Source organism: Heloderma suspectum, chromosome 2, assembly GCF_057233095.1.
Source record: "Heloderma suspectum isolate Gila_16-S chromosome 2, 16-S_ref, whole genome shotgun sequence".
Taxonomy (NCBI): Eukaryota; Metazoa; Chordata; class Lepidosauria; order Squamata; family Helodermatidae; genus Heloderma; species Heloderma suspectum.
In genome coordinates, this window is record NC_139459.1 from 338,130,604 (window position 1) to 338,152,111 (window position 21,508).

At 47.3% G+C, this 21,508-nt stretch overlaps 1 protein-coding gene and 1 long non-coding RNA gene across 4 annotated transcripts in view; one reads left to right on the top strand and one right to left on the bottom strand.

The window, feature by feature from the left end:
- The window catches only part of LOC146355112 (uncharacterized), a 39,570-nt gene extending 27,800 nt beyond the window's left edge, over positions 1-11,770 (top strand). Inside the window, exon 4 of the long non-coding RNA XR_014788584.1 lies at positions 11,001-11,770. This is a non-coding gene — a long non-coding RNA (uncharacterized LOC146355112). The remainder of the gene's footprint in view (positions 1-11,000) is intronic.
- A 782-nt stretch (positions 11,771-12,552) lies between these two features.
- The window catches only part of CPNE9 (copine family member 9), a 70,999-nt gene continuing 62,043 nt past the window's right edge, over positions 12,553-21,508 (bottom strand). For all 3 annotated transcript variants that reach the window (XM_084832522.1, XM_084832523.1, XM_084832524.1), the window contains 5 exons: positions 19,097-19,224; positions 16,676-16,778; positions 15,103-15,160; positions 14,319-14,392; positions 12,553-13,118 (listed from right to left, as the gene is read on the bottom strand). In XM_084832522.1, coding sequence (XP_084688648.1) covers positions 12,966-13,118; positions 14,319-14,392; positions 15,103-15,160; positions 16,676-16,778; positions 19,097-19,224 — 516 coding nt within the window. In that variant the 3' untranslated portion in view covers positions 12,553-12,965. The remainder of the gene's footprint in view (positions 13,119-14,318; positions 14,393-15,102; positions 15,161-16,675; positions 16,779-19,096; positions 19,225-21,508) is intronic.

Below are 21,508 nucleotides of genomic sequence, written 5' to 3' on the forward strand. Positions count from 1 at the left end.
CAGGGGCTAGTGAATTTGTGGCAGAGGCAAGGTTTGAAATGGGATTTTCTGGTTCAGAGCTCAGTGTATTATAGTGCAACCCCTCTCTTGGTGGGTTTAGTAAGATTTACACCCAGGTAGGTGTGGGTATAGGATTGGGGGGTGGCCATAGCTCAGCGGTGGAGCAGCTGCTTTGCATGCAAAAGGGCCCAGGTTCGATCCCCAGCATCTCCAGGTAGGGCTGGAATAATTACTGTCTGTAACCCTGGAGGGCCATTGATGCCAGTCAGTGCTGACAATACTGGGCTAGATGGACCAAAGGTCTGAATCAGTATAAGGCAGCATCCTATAGTCCTACCATATACACTAGTGTTATCCATGTGATATGCCCTGCTTATGTTCAGAGGCACAGCTGTCTTTATTTTTAGTTTCTATAGTATAGATGGCAGTCCAACACTTTTATCTGGCCCTTGGCAATCCGGCCAAATATAAGCAGTAATGCCTACAGTGGGCCAGAAAATGTTGTTTGAAAACTGGCCAATACAATGCCAGTTTTTAAAATGGGTTCTAGGGGGGATCTGGGGAATTACAGGCCAGTTAGCTGAATGGCTGTTCTGGATAAATTGACTAAAAGCATTATTAAATATAAAATTAGTAAACATATAGAAGGGCAAGCCCTGCTGAAAAAGAATCAACATGGCTTCTGCAAAGGTAAGTCATGTCTCACCTTTTAGAGTTCTCTGAAAGTGGCAATAAACGTATCAATAAACATGTGGACGGTAGACATTGAATCCAGTAGACATTGTTTACTTGGAGTTCCAGAAGGCTTTTGACAAAGTCCCTCACCAAAGACTCCTGAGCAAACTTAGCAGTCATGGAATAAGACAAGAGGTTCTCTTATGGATCAGTAACTGGTTAAAGAACAGAAAGCAGAGAGCAGGAATGAATGGTAACTTCTCCCAGTGGAGGGATGTAAACAGTAGGATCCCACAGGACCAGTTGGTCCCAATCTGTATTGGGACCAATGCTCTTCAACTTGTTCATAAATGATCTGGAATTGGGAGTGAGCAGTGAAGCTGCCACGTTTGTTGATGACACCAAATTATTTAGGGTGGTTAAAACAAAACAGGATTGTGAAAAGCTCCAAAGGGATCTCTCCAAACTGGGAGAATAGGCATCTAAATGGCAAATGGGGTTCAGTGTAAGCAAGTGCAAAGCGATGCACATTGGGGCAAAAAAATCCCAATTTCACATATAACCTGATGGGATCTAAGTTAGTGGTGACAAACCAAGAAAGAGATCTTGGGGCTTGGTGGACAGCACGGTGAAAATGTCGACCCAGTGTGCGACTACTGTGAAAAAGGCTAATTCCATGTGAGGCATAATTAGGAAAGGAATTGAAAATAAAACTGCCAATATCATACTCATAATACTTATAAAAATATATGGTTCAACCACACTTGGAATACTGTGTCTAGTTCTGGTTACCACGCCTAAAAAAGGATATTGTAGAGCTGGAAAAAGTGCAGAAAAGGGCAACTAAAATGATCATGGGGTTGGAGCATCTCCCCTATGAGGAAAAGTTACAGTGAGTAAGGGGAGACATAATAGAGTATGCATGATGTGGAGAAAGTGGATAGGGAGACATTTTTCTCCCTCTCCCACAATACTAGGACTCAGGGTCATCCCAAAACAGTCAAGAGGAAGTACTTCTTGTTTGTGGGAGATTCAGGTCAGATAAAAGGAAGGACTTCTTCATATAGCACATAGTTATACTGTAGAATTTGCTACCACAAGTTGTGATGGCCACCACTTTGGATGGCTTTGAAATGGGATGGGACAAATTCATGGAGGAGAAGGCTATCGATGGCTACTAGTCTTGATGGCTATATGCTACCTCCAGCACCAGAGGCAGCGAGCCTATGTACACCAGTTGCTGGGGAACATGAGTGGGAGGGTGCTGTTGTACTCATGCCCTGCTTGATGTTTCCTGGTTGACAGCTGGTTGGCCACTGTGTGAGCAGAATGCTGGACTAGATGGACCCTTGGTCTAATCCAGCACAGCTCTTATGTTCTTAACATTCTGAGAAATATAGGCAATTGTGGGAGACAGAAGTATTCCGTGCCTCAGTGTTATATTTCTAGGTTTTGTATGTAATGTGCCAACTAATAGCTACTCAGAGGATGTTGCAAAGCCTGATCAGCAAGGTAAAATAATGGTTGTGTGACAGAATGTACATGTGGCCTGTGTACCACTGCCTGTAGAACTGTGTGACGTATCATAGGGAAGCACGGAGAGCATTCCCATATTTACAGCCAGGGACATGCATACCTTAGGCCTTTACAAGATTCTACAGGTGTGATCTGTCATGGGGGTTGCAAGGATTTTACAAAACCTCACATTTAATTTTTTTTGGTCACTTAAAAGAGCACAAAGCAGGGCCTTCTTGCCCCATCTTTATATGGAACTCCAACCCTATGGAAGCCTGCTAAAGCAACTAGGATATGAACAGCACGTGAAACAGGCAAGGGATTTGGCAGCCACCAGTGGCTGCCGAGCCCCTTTTCTCTGGAGACCCAGGAATACAATCAAATTGCCCCTAACCACCTATTGAAATGGGGGGCAGGAGAGGGAGGGATTTATCCTTTCACTACTTTTCAGCTGCCCTGGCTGTGAACATTATTTATGATTTATTTACACTGTTTATATATCACCCTTCATCTTACGGTATCAAGGCAGTTTACTGTAATGTAATACAATTACAATTAAAATGCTGGATTGGATCCAGGGTTTGTCTTCTGTAAGAGAACGGGCTGTGTTTGCAGAAGGTCCCTCTGGATGATTTTGGGGGACCCCCTCCCCCACACCACAGCTCACCCCTATCAGCAGGGTCTTATGGCTCTCAATGTAGCATTTTCAGGGGTGGAGGTCCTGCTGTGGGGAGGGGGGTCAGGGAACTTGCATCAGTGCAGTCGATCCATAAATCTGGATCCGACCCCCTAATAAGACCACAACAGACTACAACAAAAAGGGCAGATACGTGAAGTACAAAGAAACATCACCCGGCTTCATAAACCAATTTGAGAGATGGTTTAATGTTATGAGATGACAACGAAAGGCTTTCAAGGGGTAAGTTTAATTTAACAACATTATTATCCCAGGTATGGTCCCATAGAACAGATAAAAATGACAGCCTTTAAGAACAAAAACAACCCCCCCCACACTTGTGATGATCTAAGGAACTACGAAAGGTGGAGTCTCCAAGAGATGGCGCTGTGACACTGGCTAACCCTGGTACATTTGACTTTTGTTACTAGATCTTGAAGCAAGAGAGGGTCCCCCAAAGCACAAAGAGGTAGCAGATGTACATCTCATGTCTGCTGCTGGCTTTGCATTAAGATCCCACCTTTTCTCTAGAGGTGTTTTCAAACCAAACATGCCGCACATCCGAGAATTAGAATAGCAACTTCAAAGGAAACCACCCCCGACACAATCAAGTAATGAGTGGAAGATTATTTATTCCTCTGAGATGCAATAAAAAAAATGGTCTTAATGAAGACAGGATCGTTCCCAGCCTCCAGCTGTTGAGCAAATGCAATCCAGGGGATAAAGAAGATGCAAATGATCATGGAATCTCGAAGGGGCTTAACATAAGAACACAAGTATTATTACGGTGGATCAGATCAAGCTTAGTCTGGCTCAGCAATCTCTCTGCCAGATGCCCTGGGGAAGGTGACCAAGGGAGAATGGTGGAAGCAGCCATCCTTGGTCTTTTGTCCCCAGAATTTGTAAATCAGAGATATACTGCCTCTGAATGTTCATATATTCCATTCCAAGGTGGTGTCAGTTGTTGCTGTTGGTGGTTGTAGTATTGTACCATCAGTGTGCATGGCACTTTAAGCATACAAGAGGACAGTTCCCTGCCCCAAGGAGTTTACAATCTAAAATTTTACATGGGAAACATTACTACTCTCATGGGTAATAATCATGAATAGATCTTTCCTCCATAGAAACCTAGAGCTGGAAGGGGTGATGTAGGCCACCTAGTCTAATCCCCTGCTTGTTGCAGGATGTTTATTTTATTAATTTATTTGTTACATTTATATGCCACCATTTTTTCCTCCAAGGAACTGAAGGTGGCTTACATGATCCTCCTCCTCTCCATTTTATCCTCACAAGAACCCTGTGAGGTGGGTCAGGCTGAGAGTCAGTAACTGGCCCAAAGTCACCCAGTGAGCTTTGGGACCGAGTGGGGACTAGAACCCAAGTCTCCCCAGTTCCAGTCAATCACTCTAATCACTACACCACACTGGCTATGAATGGACGCAATCCTTTTTAAAGCCACATGTGCTAGTGGGCAATGCAATATCCTGTGCTCATTTAGTCTAAACTCCTTGCATTGGGCAAAAATTCTACAACCGAACACTCTAAATTGATTAGACCACAAGCAACAAAGACTCTTGTGGCACCTCTAACAAAGACTTATAAATCAGACCATTGAGCAGATAGTTTAAATATTTAAAGGTCAGGCAATCAGCACACTACAGAGAAACTAAGCAATAAAACATAGCTAGGGAAAACCTAGTGCATCTATTTCTTTTGTAGAGTTTAAGTTCAGCAACGTTGGTTGTCCAGTACTTTGCTTCTGCTTGTTTAGGCTGCTTTAGACATAACTTTGTCTGATGCAGATTATCTTTGCCTTGGGGAAAAAAATATTTCATAATATTTGAATGGGCAGTCTGGACATCTGCTTTTTAGTTGGAAAGCTGATAGCACATGGTGCCTTTCTGATTCGTGTGTGTGTATGTGCGAAAACAGAAGGGCCTTAGCTCTGCAATAGAGCATATTCTTTGCATGCAAAAGGTCCCAGATTCCATCTCCAGCACCTCCAAGGAGGGGTGGGCAAGCTTCTTGTTGGAAACCCTGCCAGAGCCATTGTCAGTCCTGTAAACAGTGCTGTCCTAGACGAACTAGGGGTCGAAATAAGGCAGCTTCCTATGTTCCTTAAGAAGAAGAAAAAGAGACCTGTGTTGCCACTCCAGTGTTACAAAGTATAACTTTGCTCGGACCTCCATGCCAACAAAAGCTGTTGATCTTCATTTGAGCAGGTCCGCTGTTGCATCCGGGACCTCTTAGTGAGTCAGTTACTTTCATTAATCATGGTTCCGTTACTAGAGGATCTATAATTAATACATGCTGGTTTTTGGAAAGTCATGATGGGGGCTATGAGCTAAGCCAAGGTATTTATTTACTGTTTATTAACGCAAAGGCTGAGGACCTGATACAAGGGATCAAAACTGTTGGAAGAGGCTTGTTATGTCAAATAAAGCAGCATCTCTCTGTCTCCCGAGGCTTTATGGCAACTCTGTGCATTTGGCAGTGCAGCTCTAATGCACAAACACTTATGCCACAATAGTTTTGTTAGTCCCAAAGGTGCCACAGGACCCTTCCTAGTATTTTTGATTTTGGAATTTGCCCCCAGGCTAGATAGTGGATGCAATACAATGACCACTCCTTGGATTTTCCCTAGCAGTGGTGTAGTGGAGCTAGCGCTCGCAGGATCCCAACACCAGGATGTTTGGCTAGCAGGGATGATGAAGTCATCTCTCCCCACCCCCCATCCCAGGTTTCCCTGGTCCCTCTGAGCTTACCTGCAATTCTCAGAATAACTGGCAGGAAATGAATAGCAACCGTCCTGCTTGCGGGTTTCCCACAGGCAGCTGGTTGGCCACTGTGTGAACAGAATGCTGGACTAGATGGGCCCTTAGTCTGATCCAGCCTGGCTCTTCTTATGTTCCTAATATATTGTTCCCTATTGTAATGCAGAATATTTTGAGGGGTGGCTTCGTCTTGCATGGGCAACTAAAACCCATTGGTGGAGATGAAAACTCCTAGAACTGCTTTGTTGATATGGATCAACGGAGCTTTATGAACGTTTGGACCCTCATTGGGGTGGGGGTGGGGGCGTGGCTATGAGGACTCTTCTAATGAGTGCCTTCACTTCAACATTCACTGCTACACCCACTGTTCCTTAGAATTTGAAATGGGTCACACTCCCATGCCACAATCAAGACTACAACCAGTTTTGCCTGGTATGTCATAGCTACAGAGAGATTTGATTGACTGATTGATTGATTTGACTTGATTTATTAGCCACCCATCTGGCCCGCTACCCAGCCACTCTAGGTGGCGTACGGTATTAATAACAAATTTACATAATCAACTGAACAAAAAACAACAACACTGCTCTAAAAAACCCTAACCCACCCCAAATGCCTGCCTGAACAGCCAGGTTTTTAAAGCCTGGTGGAAGCTCATCAAAGAGGGGGCATGGCGGAGGTCATTAGGGAGGGAATTCCACAAAGTTAAGGCCACCACAGAAAAGGCCCTCTCCCTAGTCCTCACCAGCCTAGCTGTTCTGGCTGATGGGACAGACAGAAGGCCTACCGAGGCCGATGTCGTTGAGCAGCATCCCAGCGTTGTTGGAGGCGCTCCTTAAGATAGACTGGGCCAGAAGCAGGGTTTTAAAGGTCAATGCCAACACCTTGAATTGAGCCCGAAAAACAACTGGTAACCAGTGCAACTCCTTCAGCACTGGAGTGATGTGGTCTTGCCGATGGCTGCCTTTAATAAGGCAGGCCGCCACATTCTGCACCAGCTGCAACTGCTGAACCATCTTCAAGGGCAACCCCACATACAGTGCATTACAGTAGTCTAGGCGAGAGGAGACCAGGGCATGAACTACTGATGGGAGCAAATGGTTAGGAAGGTAGGGCTGCAGCCGCTGCATCAGATGGAGTTGGTACAGCGCTGCCTGGCTCACGGCTGACACCTGAGCCTCCATGGACAGCTGGGAGTCCAAAGTGACCCCCAGACTAGGCCTTCAGGGGTAGCCGCACCCCATTAAACACCAGGTCAACATCACCCAACCTCTCCTTGTCTCCCACAAAAAGTACATCAGTTTTGTCGGGGTTCAGTTTCAGCTTAGTCCTTTCCATCCAGCCACTCACTGACTCCAGACACTTTGACAGGGTTTCTACAGCGAACCTTGGTGAGGATTTAAATGAGAGGTAGAGCTGTGTGTCATCTGCGTATTGGTGACACTGCACCCCAAACCTCCTGATGATAGCCCCCAGTGGCTTCACATAGATGTTAAATGTCATCGGGAAGAGAACAGAAACCTGTGGCACCCCACAAGTGAGCAGCCAAGGGTCTGAAGTCTCCTCCCCCAGAGCTACCTTCTGGTACCTGCCAGAGGGGAAGGAACAGAACCACTGTAATACGGTGTCCCTATGCCCAGCCCCTCCAGGTGGTCCAGGAGGATCCCGTGGTCGACGGTAGCAAAAGCCACTGGGAGATCAAAGAGAACAAGGAAGGAGCATTCGCCCCTTCCAGAGCTCTCCCCATATCATTCACCAAGACGACCAAGGCCGTTTCTGTCCCTTGCCTAGTCCTGGAGCCCGATTGAAATGGATCCAGATAATCGGCTTCTTCCAAGTGTGCCTGCAACTGCAAAGCCACCACCTGCTCAATCACCTTGCCCCCAAAGGGCAGATTCAAGACCAGGCGAAAGTTGTTCAAGTCTTGGGGATCCAAGGAGGGCTTCTTTAACAGTGGTCTTATCACTGCCTCCTTGAGGACTGATGGCATCACTCCCTCCTCAAGGGAGACATTCACCACTGCCTTGATCCCCTCCCTAAGTCTCTCCCTGCAGCTCATAATGAGCCAAGATGGGCAAGGATCAAGTAAGCAGATGGTTGGCCTTAAAGATAAAGCACCTTGTCCACTTCCTCCAAAGGAAGAAGCTGGAACCAATCCCACACAATCGGACTGCCACTGGCTGCCCCTGGTTCATTAACTGTATCCACAGCGCACGGAATAGCACTCCTGATCCGGTCGATTTTATCTGCAAAGTGCTTTGCAAACTCATCACAGGGGGCCTTAGAATGCTCCATTGGTTCTGGAACAACTGGACCGACCAGGTTCCAGATCACTTGGAACAGCCTCCCGGAACAGCACTCTGCAGACGCAATAGAGGCAGCATAAACATTCTTTTTTGCTGCTCTTATCGCCCCATGGTAGGCTGAAGCGACAGCTCTAACCCATGTCTTCAGAGCGAGATTTTCACCACCGCCGCTCTACCGTCTCACCTCCCGCTTCAGAGCTTGCTGCCATGGGGTGAACCACTCTGTTGAGCGGGAGAGGATGTTTCGGAGCCACCTGGTCGAATGCCCCGGTGATTGCAGCATTCATAGGACCAGGTTGGTCTCTCACTTGTAATGATGTTCTTCCCGGGAGGCAGGAAGAAGCGGGGGACAGATTGATTAGATTAAGCAGCTAGCACTGCGAGCATCTGTGTTTGCTTCTGCAGTCCCAGCCAGAGAGGCCGGATTGCAGGAGTGGCTATGGTATGGAGCTGGGGAGTCGCAGTCACAATGCAGTTTGTTTGGAACATCCTGTGACCCCTTGATGGGTGATTAATACAGCACATGGGGCTTGCCCCATCAACATACAGGAACCACGTGAATCATGGTTCCTCCATCCAAACTGTGATTTTCTAAAGCGAGCAAGCAGGGAGGCCTCTTTTGTCACATCAGTCTTTTTGGAGCTCTGTGATTGTGACTGATGAATGAATCCTGCTGACCAGGTGACAGCGGAATGCGGTCAGCCAAAGGGATAGCAACTAGAATTCCATGCTAAAAAATTCTAAGTCATGTGATCTGAATCTTGAAATGCTCAGCATTAGGTAGGATGCAGTAATAGCCAGTAACTTAGGTGGCTTACAGTGCAATCCTATACATGACTACTTGCACTGAATTCAATAGACGTTACTGCCGCTAAGTGAATATGAGTTTGCAGCCTTAAAATAAAACAAAAAATAGAAATAGCCAAGCAGAACCTCCATGTTCAGAAGAAGTAGCCCTCTAAATGCCAGTTGCTGGGGGACAAAAAACAAACCCAGGAGGGGGCAGCATGTGGGGCAGCTTGAGGCATCCATCTGGCCATGGCTAGAAACAGGATGCTGAACTAGATGGCCTTTTGATCTGATCCAGCAGAACTCTTCTTATGTCTGCATAGATATTACCCCAGCATGCAGTAATTGTATTTTGGCAACATGATTTGCTAAATAGGTTTTGAAGGATCCTCATTTCTTGTGGCAAGGTCTGGGATGCTGTTTGAGAAAGAGAGTTGGGACTTGAGGAATCTTGGGAGTAGGGACAGGATGGGTTGCAGCTATGGATTGTGGGAAGGGCTGGGAGAGTGCTGTGCTGAGCTGAAGACAGCTGAACTTTTGACAAAAGAATATATAATCTCTCTGGCAATATGCATCATCACCACTCCTGCAAGCAATTCAGCAGAGACTCTCCTGGGTTTCCTCTGCTACCACAAGGGCTAGAAACTTGCTAATGGATTCCGCTGTATATCTAAAGTTGTAGTGCCGAGGCTAGTATTCAGAGTCCTAGATCTGCAGGGCTAAAGGATGAAGCTGTAGAAGGCAGATGTGGTAGATGCTTGGGGAGAGCAGAGATACAGAGGCAGGAAGCTGAGGGATGAAAAGAGAAAGGTGGGCGAGAGGTGGAATTGCCCACTCCCGTGCCCAGTTGTCATCTGTGCCTCCTACACAGGCTGGCACTGCTGAGGCCATCTGCTCAGCAAACCACTGCTTACCTGCCCCAAGAAGCTACTCAGGAATCAAGCCCCTCCTGAGTTAACTGGAGCTCCTTGGGCCCAAAGGCAAAGATAGTTCAAAGTCAGGGATGGGGTGATGGTGCAGCTGAGCCTTTGAACGGCATTGCTGCCCAGGCTGGCCCTCCCGCCCGTATCAAATGAGCGGAGGCAGCCTGCCAGCTGCTGCTGCATATTTTATTCACATGGGCTTGGGGCTGCACTTTCATGAGAACAGAGATAAAGTAGGCCACACACCCTGCAGCGGGAATACTCTCTTCCCATCTGCTTGATGGCTTCCAGCGATTGAACCTCACAGGCTGGTCTGCCGCTTCTGCTGTGTGCTAAATGTCCCTCCTGCAGAGATTGTGTAAGGACTCCAGGGATGGGCTGGAGAACTGCTACCTGGGTCAAAATAGCCAGTTTGCAGGCTGAAAGTATCAGGATTTCCCCATCCCTAAGGTAGGTGAAACACTTGTCCTCCTAGACTCAGGCTGGAAAAGAAGAATCTAGCAGCGCTCAGTTGCTACCCCCAAGGTACCATTGGGCAATATTTGGCCTGGACTTTGGCCCTGAAAGAAGCTGTTGCCTCAAGAGGCTTGGAAAGGAAGCAGGTGCCTGCATGGGTAGGAACTCGGTACTGTTAAGATAGGGGTGGGTAACCTGCAGCCCTTAGCCTGATTTCAAAAGCCCTCTGCAAATGATCATTTCAGGCCTCTGGAAAGAGGTATCTGCCCTTCGTCCCCAGGCAATCCCTGGGCAGATAGAGAAAAATGTGTTGCACAAAACGAGAAAAAGATGTGGCAGAAAGAGAGAAAAGGGTGGCAGAAAGAGGGAGAGAAAAGGGGGTGGTAAAAGAGTGACAAAAGGCAGCAGAGAGAAAAGGAGCAGCAGGAAGTGAGAAAAGGGGTGGCAGAGAGAGAGAAGGGTGGCAGAGAGAGAGAACCAGGTAGCAGAAAGAGAGTGAGAGAAAACAAGATGGCAGAAAGACAGAAAAGGCAGCAGAGAAAGAAAGAGGGCAGCAGAAAGAGTGAGAAAACGGGTGGCAGAGAGACAAAGGGGTGGCAGAGAGAAAAGGGATGGCGGGGGGTGACAGAGAAAAAGGGGTGGCAGAAAGAGAAAGGGGTGGCTCTGCCCACTTCGGGCTGTGGCTCTGACCACCACTGGCATGTGGGCCCTGAAGATTATACCTAAGGAATGTGGCCCTCAAGAGAAAAAAAGATTTCCAGCCCCTGCTTTAGAAATTAACATGGCATGGGAATCCTCATAAGCTTTCATCCAGAGTGCTGATCTTTTCTGCATTATAGTAGCTTATCTCTGTCATCATTCTCATTCCTGTGCTGTTTCTTGTCAGGAATCCCCACCAACCTTGCTGAAGACCTCTCTCATGGAGGCTCCAACTTCCTCAACTATCACCACTACCAGCAGTTCCAGCAGGCAAATATGAGAGAAAGAGAGCAGAGATGAGAGAAAGAGAGCATTCTACCAGCCCTGCCAAAAGAATTACCATTTTTTATCCTTCCCTCCTCATTCCTTTTTCCTTGTGTGTCATGTCTTTGTAATTTGTAACCCTGTGGGCAGGGACTGTCTTGTTTAATTGATTATATGTAAACTGCTCTGGAAGCCTTTTTGGTTGAGAAGCGGCATAAAAATACTTCAAATAAATAATCAGTAACCACTTCTTTCAGATTAGCAATGCTGTGAAGGTTTGAGGCCTACAGAGGCAAAGGGAGAAAAGGTCAGGCCTAGAGGCCTGGAAGTTTTGTTGGCAGGGGTAGTTTCATTACCCCAGTTAAGTTTCCGTTTCATTTCCCCAGTTAAATTTCATTTCTTCAGGTTTGAAGCAGTACTTATGGTTCTGCGGGAGGAGGGTATGAAAAGAGAGAGTTAGAAAGACCAAACAGTAAGAGCAGAGTTGGTGAGACCAGAGCCTGAAGAGGGAGCAGGAAGAAACAGCCTGGAGAAGTCTTAAGTACAGCTAGGGTAAAGGAACTTGCTTTTTGCAACTTTTATTTTCTCTTAAGGCCTTTTGTATCACTCAGCTCTATTGTGTGATTTACTTTAGTTTAGTTTAGCTTTAGTTGTGATTTACTTGCTTTAATGTACCAGTAAACTGTTGTGGTTAAACCTTGTGTCTAGAGTATTAATCACCCTACATCTACAGCCTAAACCACACGTTATTGGAAAGGGGAAAGTAAAAGAAGGAAAATGGGACTTGGAGGGAGCAACCCTATGGCCACTACACGGCGACTAGACGGCCATAGGATATGTTGTTTTCTGGGAACAGACCTTGGAGCCCATGCTCTGAGGTCGCTTCCTGGAGATCTGACCTCCCCACCGCTTCCACGCTGCCTCGAAGGCAGCGCGGAACAACCTGGTCCTCCACGCTCACAAGAGGAGCGCAGAGCAGCCGAAAAGGGGCGTGGCTGGGGGTGTTCCGGGGCAAGGAGAGCGTAACTGCCTATATGACACATCCCATGTGTCATACAGGAACGTCCTTCCCTGCTCCGTCCTCTCGCAGCTAGACAGCTGCAATCGGCTGTCTAGCTGAAAAAGCAGGGAAGGAGAAGCGCGGAAGGAACAATCCCCCCCATGCTTCTCCTGTCCTGCTTTGGATAGGCAGTCCCCTCCAAGTTCAGAAGTGGCCACCTATCTATATAGGATTGCTCCCTTAAAGAGGCAAGACATCTTTAAGGAGTTGCTCAGGGGGTCCAGATCATAAGAGGAACCTTGACAAATGCATTTTGCTATGGGGGAGTCTGCAGTAAATAAAATGCATCTAAAGACTGAACTGGTCCCTTCTCAGGAAGCATACTCTGAGATAGCCAGAAGTTACAACTCCCCAGGTCACTCATGGTAAAAATTACCCAGTGCCAACAAACCAAACCAAAACGGACGCAAGAGATCCTGGGTCCAAGGATGGTTTATTGTCAATAGCCAGGCAGAAATAGAGCCAAATGGCACCTTATTTAGCAAACTGGCCTGAAGGAAATACTGCCCCAGAGCCCCCCAGCAAGTCTTTGGAAATCCCCTCTGGTCCATGCCCCTTGCCAGGGCTGGGTGATGAACTCTGAGGTCATCCCTTTGAGATTCTGGGTGTCTTCATGCTGTTGTGCTGGTGTCCCGGCCTGTGTATGAGGCATGGAGTTCATATCCTGCCCACCTCCCCATAGAGATGTCCCCACCCCCAACCCGCATGACCCAGCCAGCTCTGAATGAGAGAGTGGGAACAGCCAATGGTTCCCAGTTCGTAGAAATCATCCCAGTTCCGGCTGGAGCAGAAATGATCCGATTGGCTCAGGCTGCATTGAGGTTGGAGCTACTGTGGACTAGCAGAAAGGGGCTTGATGTCACGGGTCTTCATGTAGGAGAGGAGTTGCTCAGGAATTTCGGCTAAGACATCCTTCGCCAAGCGTGCCATACTTAACACGTGGTTCCCCGAATGATCCACGTAGTCCCGGAAGGGCACAAACTACAAGAGCAGGAAACAGAGAAGGGTGGGTGTTTGGCCAGATCCCCAAGTCCATCCAAATATACTTTGGCATTAATTGTGGCAGAGAAGTGAAGGGAAAGAGCCCATTTTCCCCCACTCTTGGGCAAATGTATTAGGGCTGAATCCCCACTGTGCATCTGAACCTTATCTCCTGCCTATGACATATGGTCTTGTTCAGGTCAGCTCTAAAGTACTCCAGATATTTTCATTTATTTTTTTCTGAACAGCCATTGGCGATTCAAGCAAGCAATATTAGAGCTGAGCTGAAAGATTAAGCCAAAGATCTTTGCGAGATCTCAGCTCCTCTGCAGGTTAATACAAGATTTGCAAGAGGTCAGAGGCTGGTCAATTAAGACTGGAAGTTCAGACTCGCACTTAAACTGTCCACTCAGCCAAGCCAGATTCATTTAGATTCTGCTGCTTAACCCCTACCCCATGCATGGACAAACTTTTTCTTTATAGCAGGGGTGGGCAACCCGTAGCCCCCAAGACATTTTGGCCTACAACTCTCCTCACCCCTCACCGTTGGCTCTGCTGGCTAAGGCTGATGGGAATTGTAAGCCAAAACATTTGGAGGTCCACAAGTTGCCCACCCCTGTTTTATAGGGTGGTAAACTTTTCATACTGCTCTGCAAAGCTAACAAAGCAGATCTACAGTGAAAGAAAGAAATCCCACCTTTGATCTTCTGGCTGGCAATGCGAAGTGTGGAAATGTTTACTTACATCGGCAATGGGGGTCTCTCTCTGATCTGGATATGGGCTGAGCCACAAACCTCTGGGTCATGGAGAGGTACCTAAAACTATCTCTTGGCCAGGCACATGAAAGCCCTGTTCTGTCATTTTGGCAGATGCTTGCAAGGTAAGAGAAGCACAAAGGCATCAATGAGGGCAGGGCAAGAAGAAACGACTGGCCTTGCTCCCACTCTTATTCCTAACCAAGGGCCTGGTGATAAACACTGCAACGCTTCTCTGACAGCAAGGCTCTGGCAAAGCATTGCATGATAATGACCATAATGGGTGGCAGGGGTGGGGGGGATAGGAACTGGAAGCTGTCTGGCACCTCCTTGTGTAGCTTGAAGCTGTAAAAAGGACTACAGAAAATCAAGCCAGAGTGGAAACAAGTCTCCAGTGAACCTCCCCTTGGCCAGTCCTAACCAGCCACATTCTGCCAGAAGTTACCTGTACAATGTCCCTCTCAGCATACCGGCCCCTGGAGGAGACCCGCACTTCATCTCCATCCAGCTCTTCCATTGCTAAGGACGACACAATAATAATGAGTACTAACATCTGCTGTCATCCCCCAGGGTCATAGCCATCACCCGCAGGGGGGAGCATGTCTCCTCTTTTACAGAGGACAGTCCTCTGTTTGAAGGGCTGTCCTGTCCCAGTCCAGTTTAAAGACAAAGAACCATCAGAAGGAAGAGCCGGGCCTTGAAGCTGCCCATCAACAGCACCTGGACAGCAGACTGAGCAAGGCACACGGGCCACCTGGTCACAGTCTTCCATGCTATGGTGAGATGTACTGTATTTCTGTTTATATTATCATAATAATTTCTAAATTTGCAGCTATCCATACAAATTAGCTTATGCAAACTGTAAGCAAATTGGTGTCCTCTTTTGTCCTCTTTTTTGGTGATTCTTAAGTGGCTACCCCACCCATATCTCAGTATAGGATACATCTTAAAAGCACCTATTCCTGCATGCACCCCAGCTCCAGGACAGACGGATGGAAGACAAAGCATCAGCTTCACAGCCCGGCTCTCAACAGCGAGGTGGGCCTTCTGTTTACATGGCTGCTTTGTGCTGTGGTTCACAGGTCAGGTGTGGATTGCCAAAGAGTGGGCCACCCACCCTGTTGACATGCCACCCAGTAGGTTTCCCAAACTATCATACCAGTTGTTCTGGTTCAAAGAACTCGATTCTTTGCTGGTCCGTAACACATCTGGATACAGGCAACACTCACCCCCAAATTCAGCAGGGCCTACTCCCACGATGATGATGGACATAGGCAAAGAAGAGGCCTGTGGGAAAGAGTGTCACTCTCTGAGCTGCAGCCTGCATGGCGGCCTCACTGTCTACACATACACATCTGCCCTGGGCAGAGTTCACTTCCACACAGGGCCAGCCCAGGACATTTTGCTGCCTGAGATGGAACAGCAAATGGTACCCCTCCCACATAAAGGTGCACAAGCACCTCTCCCCCTCTTTGGTAATAAAAATACAATAATAAGAATAAATTAAATAGCTAACAATTTGTTGCCCTTTCAGGACACCCAGTGTCAGCAGTGGCTGTCTCACTCGGCCTAATAGTAGGGTCAGTCCTGCAAAGCTAAGCAGCCAGCCCTCAGTTCCCTGCCTCCTTATTTGGGTCAGAATAGCTTTAGCCTAAGCCCATTATTTAGGTCAAAGTATATCGTCAGGGCAACCACACTGTGGTTTTTTTAGGATGCTGTTTGGTCCGATGTTAAGCAGTGAGGTTGGCAATACAGCCTGAATCACTCAGCCTCTTCATTCCGGGAACACCTTACATTTTTGCTGGGTATATGATGTCTCTGACATACCCTTGCTCATTCATAACTACTTTATGAGGATTACTGTTACTAATATCTGCATGGATGAAGAAGATCTGACTATGGGCCAGGTCATAGTGGGTAAGCGTCTACTAGGACCAAGGCACATTAAAATAAAATTAAAAATGGGGTAAAATCCAACATACGTCCTACATAGAGTAGATCCACTAAAATGAATGCAACTTAAGTTAGTCATGACTAACTCATGTCCCACTCATTTCAATGGGTCTGCTCTATGTAAGACTTATGTTGGATTTTAACCATGGTGTTTCCCTTCAATTAATGGGAGGCCGAATGGTTCAGTGGACTTAACTGGGACAATGCGGTTACGATGCTGGTTACTTCCCAACTCAGTAGGACAGGCTGGTGCCTCTCAGCCTCAGTTTCTGACCCTGGCAGCACTTAACGCAGAGGTGGAGAACATCTGGCTTTCCAGTTGTTGGACTGCAGCTCCCATGATCCCTCTCCATTGGCTATGCTGGCTAGGGCTGATGGGAAGTGCAGCCCAACATCTGGAGCCCACACATTTCTCAACTCTGGCCCAACGTCTGCACCATCACCATGCGTAATTGTACACAGGACCTTTGGGGTGGCAGAGCTTGGGAGAGGACACAAGGAGTCCTTTGTTCAGTGGATCCTGGTGGCTCCAATTTCAGTGGGGCAATCAATCAGCCCTGGGTTTCAGTCAGAATTCTAAAAGAACTATCCAAAGTGCTGAACCATATCCCCAGATGGGTTCAGCACCCTTGATAGTTCCTTTAGATTTCTGATGGAAACGCAGGGCAGATTTACTGCCCCACTGAAATAGGAGCCACCAGCCTCCACTACAAACCAGTTAGCTTCAAGAAGGGGCAGATCACAGTTTCGTTCCTGGTGGCATTTAGGGTGATGTTTGGTGCTGGCAACTCGATTTGATGCCCTCCCCCAAACTCCCCCACCCCAAACTAGGAGAAAAGTCAGACTCACACTGACAATTGCTTCCTTGGTTTGCAGCATGTCGGAGATGACTCCATCCGTGACGATGAGAAGGACATAATATTGGGACCCATCACTAACCTGGGCAGCCAAACTGGGAAGAGGGAAAGGAGAGAGGACCAGAACACCCCTTATTTCAATAGGAACATAGGAAAGCTTTTGACAAAGTCCCTCACCAAAGACTCCTGAGCAAACTTAGCAGTCATGGAATAAGACAAGAGGTCCTCTTATGGATCAGTAACTAGTTAAAGAACAGAAGGCAGGGAGTAGGAATAAACGGTAAATTCTCCCAATGGAGGGAAGGAAATAGTGGGGTCCCACAGGGATCTGTGTTAGGCCCAATGCTTTTCAACCTGTTCATAAATGATCTGGAATTAGGAGTGAGCAACGGAGTGACAAGTTTAGGGTAGTTAAAACAAAATGGGATTGTGAAGAGCTCCAAAAGGATCTCTCTAAACTGGGAGAATGGAGATCTAAATGGCAAATGCAGTTCAATGTAAGCAAGTGTAAAGTGATGCACATTGGCGCAAAAAATCCCAACTTCAAGTATAGCTTAATGGGATCTGAGCTAGCGGTGACCAACCAGGAAAGAGATCTTGGGGTTGTGTGGACAGCTCAATGAAGATGTCAACCCAGTCTGAAGCTGCTCTAAAAAAAGGCTAACTCCATGTTAGGCATAATTAGAAAAGGAATTGAGAACAAAACTGCCAATATCATACTGCCCCTATACAAATCTATGGTGTGGCCACACTTGGAATACTGTGTCCAGTTCTGGTCACACCTAAAAAAAAGGATATTGTAGAGCTGGAAAAAGTGCAGAAAAGGGCAACTAAAATGATTAAGGGGCTGGAGCATCTCCCCTATGAGGGAAGGTTACAACAGCTGGGCTTGGTTAGCTTGGAAAAAAGGAGGGTAAGGGGAGACATGATGGAGGTGTACAAAATTATGCATGGTATGGAGAATGCGGATAGGGAGACATTTTTTTCCCTCTCTCAAAATACTAGAACCCAGGGTCATCCCATGAAGCTGATGGGTGGGAGATTCAGGGCAGATACAAGGAAGTCCTCCTTCACACAGCGCATAGTTAAACTATGGAATTTGCTACCACAGGATGTAGTGATGGCCACCAATTTGGATGGCTTTCAAAGGGGGTTAGAAAAATTCCTGGAGGAAAAGGCTATCAATGGCTACTAGCCTTGATGGCTATGTGCTACCTCCAGTACCAGAGGCAGTGAGCCTATGTGCACCAGTTGCTGGGGAACATGGGTGGGAGGGTGCTGTTGTGCTCGTGTCCTGCTTGTGGGTTCCCGGTCGACAGCTGGTTGGCCACTGTGTGAACAGAATGCTGGACCAGATGGAACCTTGGTTTGATCCAGCACAGCTCTTCTTATGACTATGGAACCAATTACCTGGGGAGGCGGTGGGCTCTCCCACACTGGAGGCATCCAAGACGAGGCTGGACAGCCATCTGTCGGGGATGCTCTGACTTGGATTCCTGCGTTGAGCAGGGGGTTGGGCTCGATGGCCTTGTAGGCCCCTTCCAGCCCTGCTGTTCTATGATCCTATGTTCTTATGAAGCTGCTTTGTACTAAGTCAGACCACTGTCCCAGCTAGACCAGAGACATACTTATTTATTTCATTTCATTTCTATACCGCCCAGTAGCCAAAGCTCTCTGTGCAGTTCACAAAAAATATAAACCTGAGTCAGATCACTAGTCCAGCTAGTCCAGAATCGTTGACATTGACTAGCAGCGGCTCTCCAGGGTTTCAGGCACGAGTTTTTCTAGCCATACCTGGAGATGCTGGGGCTGAACCTGGGACCTTCGGCATACAAGGCATGTGGTCCACCACTGAGCTATGTCCATGTCTGCCACCTCCCTGCTTCCCACTGCCCTCTCGACCTGTCACCCCCAAGCTCCTTGGCACACACAGATCCCTCAGCCGCAGAGTTAAAACTGCAGCCTTGCTAGAGAGTAGACCAGCCTTGCCCAACCTGGTGCGCACCAGATGCTTTGGACTGCCACTCCCAGCATTCCTGACCATTGGCCATGCTGGCTGGGGCTGATGGGTGCTGAAGTCCAAGACAGCTGTAGGGCATCAGATATGGGAAGTCTGACTTAGACAGTCCCTTCACTTTCTCTAGTGCTGTGCTCACCTGTCCAAATCCTGCTGTGACCTCTGCCTGGGTAAGGGAGGCTGCGCCTGAGAGGCCTTTGAGGGCGTGCAAACGAGGGTGCCACACGGGGCCATACTGAAGGGAGACATAACTTTTACCAGACCTGGGTTTATGATGCCGGGTTCTTGGCAAGCTGTGGCTCAGAGCTGCTCTGGTCACGGTGCAAAGTGCAAAACTTCCAGAAGGCAGGAGAGAAGGGAGATTTCCTGCAGTCTGCTTTCCAGCTCACCACTTACCGGGCAACCTGGTTGATGACAGGTGAAAAGTTGGTGGGTCCATATAACTGCACAGTCCGCAAGCTTTGGAAATAGGATTCCAGCACTCCCTCAATGCCCTCACAGCTGGGATTGTCCGGGTTGTTATTCTGTGAAGAGAACAGTGCAGTTCAGCAAGCACAAGAGCCTCTCTGTGTGTGGATGTAACTCTTCCCTGAGCGCCATATTTGAAATGTCTTCAGAAGCATGAGATTTCTTTAAAAAAAAAATTAAAGCTCCTCAGGAGTCTGTGTGAGAATCCAGTTTTCATGCTGTGCTGCATAAGCTCAGCCACAGAAATGCGCAGATATTTGGTACAGTTGCTCTGTATCATATTTTACCAAGAGCCATAAGAGCAGAAGGTAAGTGAGCAGTGTGACTGATCCCTCCACGTGCCTAGAGAGGCTCTCGACAGCTTGAAAGCTACATCCTTGGAGATAGAGCCCTTCTCATTAACCTCTGACAAGTGAGCATATGGCTATGACATGTTTACTCAGTAGCAAGGGAAATGCATTCCAGGTGCACATGCCCAGAGTCACTCTTATGATCCAGAGATTAACCTTGACAAGGAAAAGAGGTTGGAAGGCCTCGCCCCAGTGAGTGCAGGCACAACTTAAGCCCTGCGCCCCATCATCTCTGCTAGTCCTGAAAAGGGATACAGCAATGATCAAAACCCGCAGGAGAGACTGTAGCAGTGTGATGGAGAAGGGACATGAAGCCAAGATTTCAGTGCAGACCAGCCTTCCCCAACCTGGGGCCCTCCAGATGTGGTAGCCTACAACTCCTATCATCCCAGCCAGCATAGCCAATGGCTGTGCTGGCTGGGAATTATGAAATTGTAGTCCAGTACATATGGAGAGCTCCAGGTTGGGGAAGGCTTGCATGGACCGTGGGCAACTATGGATGGTGATTAGTGCCAAAAATAGGATGTGCAATTACTTCCTAATGACCTAAGGGAAATACAGAATGGATTTTTAAAAGGTGATTTGATTAATATTAATGATCTCTATAAGGTTGTTTATTTGCTGTTCAACTATGACAGGCTTTTTACTTACAGGAAGTGCTTCCACACTAGGCTTTTGGTGTGGAATCGCCACACTTCATTCACTCACTTTTTACAAGGCATCCACACACACCCAGTTGTTGTTGTCCTGTATTTTGCCTGTGGTTCTTCACTCTTCCTCAGAGTGGAGGAAATCAGACTTTTTTCAGAAGAACAGATGAGTAGCATCATCTCCACAGCTGTAGATGCCTTTAACACTATCCTTCCATCTTTTTTAAAGGGTGGAGGTTTGACATGGGCAAGTGAACCTATCACAATTCAGCACACATTTATTATAACCATTTTAGGTGGGTGTCATTTTATTACCCCATTTTAAAATATTTATCTTTTAATTAGCCGTCAAGCTCTTCTGGCCATAATTTTTTTCTAATGAAAACCATACCACTATAATGTTATAAAGATTACACACACACACACACACACATTTCTGGTCACCACCATTAACCATGTTGCTAAAATGGTGGCAGTCTGAAAGGTTTTTAAAAAATTATTTTTAAAAATTAGTATTATTGTATTATAGTGTTATGGAACATCATTATAGCAGGTTTCTCCAATGTGGTGCCCTCCCAATGTTTAGGACTACAACTCCCATCATTCCTGACCACTGGCTATGGTGGCTGGGGCTGATGGGAATTTCAGGTAAAACATCTGGAGAGCAATGCTTTAGGGAAGGCGTTATAGCACTATATCTGTTATAGCACTGTATCTGTATTTCACTTAAAATAATATAGCTGGAAAACATTGCAGCACTAATTAAAAGACTGATTTAAAAAATAAACAGAGTAATAAAATGGCAGCCACCACAAAGGTTATAGTGAATGTGGGTGGAGCTTCAAATGGTCCCACCCACAGCAGATGTGTCATGCCCACTTGCCTGGGCTTAAAATAGCAGGGCATACACGCTGGAAATGCGCAATATCTGGAAATGCAATTGCAGATCCACTTGCTAGCTTGCAACTGCAAACTGCAATTAGGTCGTGCTTGGAGGGTCATGCCTAGGGATGTCAGAGAATTCCCCCACGAATCCCCCCGCCCCCCCACCGGGACGGGACTTACCTTGGGCGGATCTTCCTGGCGGCGGCAGCTACAGCGGCGGTTCGGCGGCGGCGGCGGTGGCCGGTCTTCCGACCGGCCGCCACCGCTGCCGCCATTTCCAGTAAAAAAAAAAACACAAAACGTGATAGGCTACATAAAGATTTACGTAGCCTATCACGGCTAGATTTTAAAAAAACACCGTGATAAGCTACGTAAATGTTTACATAGCCTATCACGGCTGACTGCAGGGACGCAAACGGCGGCGGCCAGAGCCGCCGCCATTTGCGTCCCTGCTA